Source organism: Scyliorhinus canicula, chromosome 5 (genome assembly GCF_902713615.1).
Source record: "Scyliorhinus canicula chromosome 5, sScyCan1.1, whole genome shotgun sequence".
NCBI lineage: Eukaryota > Metazoa > Chordata > Chondrichthyes > Carcharhiniformes > Scyliorhinidae > Scyliorhinus > Scyliorhinus canicula.
The window spans coordinates 180,727,169-180,736,952 of NC_052150.1; the positions used below are offsets into that span (position 1 = coordinate 180,727,169).

Below are 9,784 nucleotides of genomic sequence, written 5' to 3' on the forward strand. Positions count from 1 at the left end.
GTAGGCTTCAATGAAGTTACTGTGAAAAGCCCCTAGTCGCCACATTCCGGTGCCTGTCCGGGGAGGCTGGTACAGGAATCTGTTAGTGTGTGTTCTCAGAATTTTGTACGTCCTGCTCAATGGAAGAAGTTGAAAGAATAACCGAGGTGGGAGGGGTTCTTCATTATGCTGCCCACTTTCCCAAGGCTGCGGGAGGTGTAGACAGAGTCAATGGATGGGAGGCGGGTTTGTGGGATGGACTGGGCTGTGTTCACAACTCTTGTGGTTTCTTATGGTCTTGAGCCGAGCAGTTGCTCTACAAGGCTGTGATATTGCCAGATAGGATGCTTTCTGTGGTGGACTATAAAACTTAGTAAGAGTCAATGTTGACATACTGAATTTCCTTTGTGCCCTGAGGAAGTAAAGGCGCTGTTGGGCTTTCTTGGTTTTAGCATCGACGTGGGTGGACCAGGACAGATTGTTGGTGATGTGCACCTAGGAATTTGAAACTGTCAATCATCTCCACCTCGGTACCATTGATGCAGACGGGTGTGTGCGACACTTTGCTTCCTGAAGTCAATGACCAGCTCCTTAGTTGTGCTAACATTGAAGGAGAGATTGTTGTCATTGCACCACGCCACTAGGTTCTCTATTTCCCTCCTATACTCTGATTCATCGTTGTTTGAGATAGGACACATTACGGTCATGTCATCAGCAAACTCCCTGTTCCATTCTCTCTTGTCGCATTTGATTTGATGATGCCACTTTCCAAAACGGTGGTGCTGATATGTCTTCATTCTTCCTTAATCATAGTTTCTCACAAATTGTGATTGACAGGGCTCTCAACCGTGTCCTACCCATCTCCCGCACCTCTGCCCTCACCCCCTCTCCTTCATCCCAGAACAGGAAAAGGTCCCTCTTTTCCTCACATTTCATCCCACCAGCCCCTGCATTCAAAGAATTATCCTCATCCAGCATGGTTGCACTACCAAACACATTTTCTCCTCGCTCCTCCTGTCAGCATTTTGCAGGGACCGTTCCCTCTGGGTTACCCTGGTCAACTTCTCCGTTAACCCTAAACCTCAACCTTTTCCCATGGCATCTTCCCATGCAATTGCAGAAGATGTGAAATCTATCCCTTTACCTCCTCTCTTCTCACCATCTTGGGCCTTAAACACTCTTTTCAAGTGAGGCAGTCCTCACGTGCACCACCTTCAATCTGGTCTATTGCATTTGCTGCTCTCAATGCGGTCTACTCTACATTGGAGAGACTAAATGAAGACTGGGTGACCACTTTGCAGAACACCTCCGGTCCGTCTGCGAGCAGGACCCAGACCTTTCTGTCGCTTGCCATTTAAACTTGCCGTCCCGCTCTCACATCTACAAGTCCAACCGTAGCCTGCTGCAATGTTCCAGTGAAGCCCAGCGCAAATTGGAGGAACAGGAGCACATTATAGCTTCCGGACTTAACATTGAGTTCAACAACTGCAGGCTGTGAACTCTCCCCTCACTTTCAACTTATTTTCACTTTTATCAATTTGTTTTCATTTCTTCCACTGATCTGTTTTTACCTCCTCATTGTCCCCCCCCCCCCCCCCCCCCCCCCCCCCACTCCACTTGGACCAACTGTTCAGTTGTCCTTTGATGCACCGCTTCTCTTTGTTCTGCCATTTACACATTCTAATCTCTTAATGTGCCAGTATCAGCAACCTTCTTAGCTGTAATCATGCCATTTACATTTCTTTTGTATTTCTGTCCTCAACATCTTTGTCAATCTCCACCTACCACTGGCCTCCTATTCAGCCCCACCGCTCCACATCTCCCCACTACAGTGTAAATCTGACCTCACTTCCAGTTCTCTGGCAAAGAGTCATCCAGAGTTGAAACGTTAGCTCCCATTTCTCCCCACCGATGCTGTTTAAGAGCTTGGTTCTCTCATTCAACTATTAGGAATTACGGGTGCAGAAATATCACTGAAGAAGTCAGAACAGAGTCAGAGACCTCCCTCCCCAATTACTCCCCGAGTCCACATAAAAGGCAGGAAGATGGAAGCATTCCTACAAAACGATCAAAACATTCCCCTTTAAAATATTACTAAAAAATAGAACAGTTTCTGCATGCTTTACATCAATTGAGGCAATTCCTTGTTTCAATAGATTACAATTTTATTCCGAACAGAATTCTGCAGGACTAAAATAAAAATACTTTACTAATAACTAAATTATTTATTCACCTGTGTTGGTAACAGTAAGAAGTCTTACAACACCAGGTTAAAGTCCAACAGGTCTATTTGTAATCACTAGCTTTCGGAGCTTAGCTCCGTCATCAGATGAGTGACTCACTTGATGAAGGAGCTGTGCTCCGAAAGCTAGTAATTTTAAATAAACCTGTTGGACTTTAACCTGGTGTTGTAAGACTTCTTACTGTGCCCACCCTAGTCCAACGCTGGAATTTCCACATCATGGATAACAGGTAAAAGTATGAATGATGTAGCACTTTTAATGAACACACAGGGCGGGATTCTCCTTTCCAGGGACTAAGTCCCCACGCCGGTGGGAGAACGGTGCCAACCACTCCGACGTCAACAGCCCCCAAAAAATCTTCGCACTTCCAGAGGGGTTGGTGCCGCTCCAACTGGTGGCGAGGAGACTGCGCGAGTTCGCACATGCGCGGAACCGCCGGCATGGTTCTGGTGCGGGAGGAAGGAGTGCCCCCACAGCACAGGCCCGCCCGCAGATCGGTGGGCCCCGATTGCGGGCTAGCCCACTGTGGGGGCCACCCCCACCCCCGGGGTCGGATCCCCCTGTGCCCCCCCCCACCAAGGACCGCCCCCGCTGACTTACCTACCAAGTCCCGCCATGTGGGGCCATGCTTAATCCATGCCAGCGGGACTGGCCAAAATCAGACGGCCACTCAGCCCATCGGGGCCCGGAGAATTGACGGGGGGGGGGGGGGGGCGCTGCCAACGGCCCCCGACTGGCAAGGCATGAACCCTGCCCCCTGCCCGAAAACCGGCGCCGGAGAATACGGCAACCGGCGTCGAGACGGCGGCGCGGGATTTGCGCCACCATCCGGGGATTCTCTCACCTGGTGGGGGGGGTCAGAGAATCTATTGCAACTGTGTTGGAGTATATTCAGTCTTCTGCTTTTCTCTTGTAGTTTACAATCTTTGCACCCCCACTAGTGCTCTATAATTGTTTGACATATTGTTTATGTGGCTACATACCATGAATGCAAAAACAAAGTCACAGTAGTACTTTTCATGAAAGAAATTCTTTCATTAATTTACTAGAACAATACAGTAAAAATATTAAAAAGCCTAACAACTTAATGACTAATTTATCGTACATTATACTTGGATCTGCAGGTATTGGGGTAGACGATATGTTTATTATGCTCTCCAGTTGGCAAAAGACAAAAGTGCATGATAAAGTTGAAGATCGCCTGGCAAAGACTTACTCAGAAGCAGCTGTTTCTATTACAATCACCACGCTGACTGATGTTTTGGCCTTTTACATTGGTATCATGACACCTTTTCCATCTGTGCAGTCATTTTGTGTTTACACAGGTACAACTATTCTGTTCTGCTTCCTTTACAATATTACGTTTTTTGGAGCTGTTCTCGCACTGAATGGGAGAAGAGAAGCCAGTAACAGACACTGGCTGACATTCAGAAAGGTTGAACGTGATTCTAAACCAGACAAGTCTAAACTCTATGGTTTATGTTGTGTGGGTGGGAGCTACAATCAGGAATCGGGAGCAGAATCGGAGCATCCAGTTTATTTTTTCTTTAAGAAGTATTATGGTCCTTTCCTTACAAACCGATGGACCAAGGCAATTGTGGTGCTCCTGTACACTGGGTATTTGGCTGGCAGCATTTATGGCTGTTTACACATCAAAGAAGGAATTGATCTCAGAAATCTGGCCTTTGATGATTCATATGTGATTAAGTTCTATAATGATGAGAGTGATTTTTTCTCCGATTATGGGCCACGAGTCATGGTTACTGTCACTGAACCTGTGGAATATTGGAATTCTACCATTCAAGATGAAATTGAAATTTGCATGGGCAGATTGGAAAACAACTCTTATGTAGATCGTGAACTGTCAGAGTCCTGGCTTCGTATATATGTTGAGCATGCTGCAGATATGTCAATAGATATAAGGGAAAGAAATGCATTCATTGGAAATTTATCAAAATTTTTGACATATGTCCCTGCATTTCAACAAGATATTGAGCTGTCAGAAGATAATATGGACATTAGAGCATCACGATTTTTTATTCAAACAGTGAATGCCAGTGATTCATTTAATCAAAAAAACATGTTGATTGAATTAAGAAACTTGGTGAAGGAATGTAAAATCCCTTTGCTTGTGTATCATCCAGCATTCATCTACTTTGATCAATTTCTTATAATAGTGACCACTACCGTCCAGAATATAATTGTGGCCACTGCTGCCATGTTGGTCATTTCTTTACTCTTAATACCTAATCCAATTTGTTCTTTATGGGTCACATTTGCTATTGCATCAGTTTTAGTGGGTGTGTCTGGTTTTATGTCTTTCTGGGGTGTCAATTTAGATTCTATATCTATGATTAATCTGGTCATTTGTATTGGATTTTCTGTGGACTTCACAGCTCATATTTCATACGCATTTGTTTCAAATGATAAAACAAATGCCAATGAACGAGCTATTGATGCGCTGTACACTCTTGGCTATCCCATTCTGCAAGGGGCTCTTTCAACTATAATTGGCATTGCGGTGTTGTCTATGGCAGGAGGTTACATATTTAGAACCTTTTTTAAGATCATGTTTCTTGTCATATTTTTTGGTGCTGTTCATGGCCTTGTTTTGATGCCAGTGTTTCTAACATTTTATCAAGCTTGTGGCAATCAGAATAGTGGTCCCTCAAATACACATGACAGTAAAGAGAATAGCCAGAACAGAAATGCACACAACTACCTGCAGGTTCATCATGGCAAAGAAAATGGAGCTGATTCCGGTGAACTAACAAACTTGTAGTAACTACTTGTTGTCTGAGATCAAGGCGATCTTTGGCAACTTTATGAATATATTGCCACAGGGCTCAAAACAGTAACTTAATTCAGAACACAAGACTTATTCCTTTTCCCCAAAGTTCTACCATGTTGTCATAACTTGCATAAATTGAGTGATTGAAGAAAAAAAATAAACACTTAAACCAAAAACCCTGGATAGACAGTTCTGTATCAAAATGACTCGCATGTCCCCTGAAATGGCCTAGCTCCAGGCAATTAGGGACGACCAACAAATGCTGGCCCATGAACATCCAATGAATAAAAAGTGATGTAAAATGACGGCGTCGCTTGGCTTCCCCTGATGATCCTGTGTAGGTGGAATGCAGGAAAAGGTTCAATGTTGTTGAACTAACAATCCGAGCTCAACTCTTATAGTCTGCTCACACCACCATGTGTGGCCTCCCTACTTACAACACACTTGATTTCCTTCTAATTTCTACAAACAATGCACCATATTTCATTCCAGCTCCCTTTCGTGGGAGATTTTGTTCCTACAACTCTCACCACTATTCTACCATGTAGGCAAAGTGGTTAGCACTACTGCCTCACAACTCCAGGGACCCAGGTTCAATTCTGGCCTTGGGTGACTGTGACGTTTGCCCTTTCTCCCCGTGTCTGTGGGTTTCCTCTGGGTGCTCCAGTTTCCTCCCACAGTCCAAAGATGTGCAGGTTAGGTGGATTGACCATGCTAAATTGCCCCTTAATGTCAAGGATGTGCAACTTAGGCAGGTTATGATGTTACAGGAAGAGGCCTAGGGGAGTAGAGCTTGGTCTGGTGCTTTTTCAGAGTGTCAGAGCAGACTTTTTATTAAATTAAGGGACAATTTAGCGTGGCCAATCCACCTACCCTGCACATCTTTTGGGTTGTGGGGGCGAAACCAATGCAAACACGGGGAGAATGTGAAAACTCCAGACGGACAGTGACCCAGAGCCGGGATCGAATCTGGACCGTGGCGCTGTGAGGCTGCAGTGCTAACCACTGCGCCACAATGCTGCCCTGGGTCTGTGCAGACTTGATGGGCTGAATGGCCTCCTTCTGCACTGTAGGAATTCTATGGATCTATAGACAGCCTTTCTGTCATATAGATCCTAACTATTGATTCCATGTCCCCTTACCCATATTTATACAGCTCTAGCTATTGATCACTGTGTAATATTTAGATTAAATCCATCCAGCTGTGTGTGAAAGCTTAATGACATTGAAAGAGTTGTATGTCTTGGTTAATGCCACTTTGTCATACTTCAAAAACTGATTATCTGGCTATTTATTCATCTACCTTTAGTGGGATCTTGTGTGGAAATTGCTCCGGAAACCCAGCTCCACCTCATCACCTCTTTCAATTCCACCACTGTTGCTAGATTTTGTTGGTTTATCCGGCATCCAGCACAATGATTTCCTCCAATTAAATATTCGGAAGGCTGTGTAACTTTGTTTTCGATCATCTCTCCAAACTCTGTTCCTTATCTACCAAATTTGTCTGCAATGTTGGCGTCACATTCAACCCCGTGGATCACATATTGAGCCCATCACCCGAGATGTCCGCTTCCACCTACGTTACATCTTTGCAGCTGCCTCAGCTTATCTGTTGTTGAAACACTTATGCTTGACCTTGTCACTTGTAGAATTGATTATTCTGACACAACCCTGGCTGGTTGTGTCAATCTCCCACATTCTACCCTCCAGAAACTGGAGGTCATTAAAGCTTTGCTGCTTGAGTCTTAACTTGCAGCAAATCTCATTCCCCTATTATCCCTGTGCTCACTAACCGATATTGGCTCCTGGTCAAACAATATCTTGGGTTTCTAAATTCTGATGCTCGTTTTCAAATCCCACCATAGCCTTGTGACCTTCCCATTGCCTCTGTAATCTTCTCCAGAATAACAAATCCCTGAGATATCTGTGCTCATCTAATGGTGGCCTCCTGAGGTCCTTGATTTTAATTCCTCCACAGTTTGGTGATGAAGCCTTCAGTTGCCTGGACCCCTGGATCTGAAATTCATCCTTGGGCTTCTCCGCCTCTTTTCTTCACTTTCCTCCTTTGAGATATTCCTTAAAATCTACCCCTTTGGCCAAGTCTTTGGTTATCTGACCTATTATCTCCTTCTGTGGATCAGTGCCTTTTTTTGTAACATTTCTGTGAAGTGCCTTGGAATGTTTTATGTTGAAGGTGCCATATAAATGTTATTTCCTATCTGATACCAGTTTTATTTCAAAGTAATCCATTGATTGCAAAGCAAGTTTAGATACACTGAGGCCCATTTAAATGCTGCATCTTTTGTTACTCTTAATTCAATAGAAACTTACTTTCTTAATTGTACATATTGTAGAGTTTAATGGAACATCTTTAACTGAATGGATTATTGAGATTGCTTCTACATGATGCATTAGTTTAATCTGCAACACAGCACGTGACATGACCTGCACCAAATGGTAACGCGATTTTCTTCTGTAACCATTAAAGATGGTCTTGTTTTTTTAATAATTGTGCCCATGATGTTAGGGCATACTAAGATGATCAACATGCCATGTAAGATGAACTGTCACAACAAGTAATGCTATAATTGCCAAATACTGCTTGAAAATACCTCATTCAATTAAAGAGCATGGTTTCATTGTAATGATATAAAAATAATTTGTGCTTGTACACCCTCCATTTATCGCTCACCAGAAGTGTCTCTATATCCTTATTATATGGAGACTAGAATTGTTCACTGTAGTAATCGAGGAGACATAAAATAAAGTGTCCCAGCCACAATTAACATTAACCCCGGTCTTGGTCTGGGATGGTTTATAAAAGGCTCGATTAAGAGTCCCAGCAGGACCACCTGTCACCATGGGAAGTGAAACTTCACGAGCTCCACAGAGAGATCATGAGTGGTCCTCATGAGCGTTATCTCATTCCTATCCCCCCCCCCCTTTGTTGAGGGCATCACCTTGCCTGGAGTAGTTCCCGCCGTCGAGCGTTCCCCGCTCCGAAGATGGCCCAAGGTACTTTTTTACGGTCCCCTCCATAGTCCTGAACTTGTATAGTGAGAAGTCTTACAACACCAGGTTAAAGACCAACAGATTTGTTTCAAACACTAGATTTCGGAGCACTGCTCCTTTCCTCAGGACTTTAACCTAGTGTTGTAAGACTTCTTACTGTGCTCACCCCAGTCCAACGCCGGCATCTCCACATCTGAACTTGTATGACACGGGGCCAGTCTTCTCAACTACCACCTCGAGATCCAAGGGTCTCTGAAATTGTGAATTTGGATGGCATCTCCCACCCTAAAAGTTCTATTGGTTCAGCAGGATGGCAGCAATTTTTCTTTTGAGCCTCCTGTTTTGACTCCACTTTCCCACTTGGGTTAGCAAACAGTAGACTGAGTCTGGACAAGAGGTGTCTGTCCATCAGCAATTCTACTGGCGCAACCACCTTTGTCACGTGGCATCCTGTAGTTGAAAAGTGACTGAACCAGTTTGGTATTGAGCGAGTCGGTGGTCTGTTTATTCCTATTGTTTCTAAATGTTTGGACTGCCCGCTCAGCCAAGCCAATAGAAGGTGGGTGGTAGGGTGCCTTCCAAATGTGCATCATCCCATTGGTCTTCGCGAATGCCTGGAATTCTCTGCTGGTGCTAGAAATTGTGGATGACATCGTTGTATGGTCATCCATTTAGAATGGGTGTCAATCAAGATTGAAAACATTGAACACATAAATGGCCCGGTGAAGACCATGTGTTCCCATACCCAAGGCTTGCCGGGTGTAGCCAGGCCGACTGGGAGCTTCTGATTTTCCTGACATGATGGGCAGTGTTTTACCAAACTTTCAATGTTAGAATCAAGCCTTACGACCATCTTCATCTTGGAGACTCCTACGTGATCACTGTTGAGTTCCTTCAAGATGGAGCACTGCCACGGCGAGGGACAACCACTTGGGCATCTTCCACTCTGAATTCTTGCTGTTCAGACAAGAAGGGCTTCAGGTCCTCCCTAGGGTGACCTTGAATTTTGTGCAGGGTGTCCATAAAATTTAAAGTCGTGATGAATTTTTCCATTCATGTTGGGAGGAGGGATGAAACATGGGGTGCGAGCTTGTGGCTAACAGTACGTGTCTCAGGCCGTCAGCATTCGCTATGTGCGTTCCTGGGTGGTGTTTAAAGGAGTACTCGTATGCTGCCAATAAGAGTGCCCAAAGTTGAATCCGAGCTGAAACGATGGGTGGGATTGCCTCTTTCTCCTTAAAAAGGCCCATCGGGGCTTTATGGTCTGAGATTATCATAAAGTTGTCGGCAGTAAACGTACAGATGGAATTTCTTCACTCCGAATATCACGGCCAAACTCTTTTTAATTTGTGCATAGTGTCGCTCTGTATCTGCCAGGGTCTGTCTCGCGGATGCAATCGGTCGCCTAGTGCCATTGACCTACCGATGGGAGAAGACTGCCCCTACTCCAAAGGTGTTCTTTGTCAGTAGCCCTGTGATTAACACATCATCTAGGTACACTGTCACTCCAGGAAGCCCTTGAGGGATATTTTCTGTATCGAGCTCCAGCTGAAGGTACGCTTTGCTCATCTCCAGCTTGGTAAACCTGTGGCTTCCAAACAGCTTTGCATAGAGATCTTTGAAGACAGATCAAATTATTGAGTTTTAATACAGGAGTCCTGGCCCAACCCTATCCGCAAAATATATTGAGCGACTTATGTCATGATGCTCCAGATGTCCAGGTTGGGCCTCTACCTTGGTGGGCAAGGCATAAGGGATC

The 9,784-nt window shown here is 44.7% G+C and overlaps 1 protein-coding gene across 1 annotated transcript in view; it reads left to right on the forward strand.

Annotated features, from left to right (window-relative positions):
* The window catches only part of LOC119966464 (patched domain-containing protein 3-like), a 42,693-nt gene extending 35,030 nt beyond the window's left edge, over nt 1-7,663 (forward strand). Inside the window, exon 5 of the mRNA XM_038798195.1 lies at nt 3,347-7,663. Within this exon, the coding sequence (XP_038654123.1) occupies nt 3,347-5,004 (1,658 nt within the window). The 3' untranslated portion in view covers nt 5,005-7,663. The remainder of the gene's footprint in view (nt 1-3,346) is intronic.
* The last annotated feature ends 2,121 nt before the right edge of the window (nt 7,664-9,784 follow it).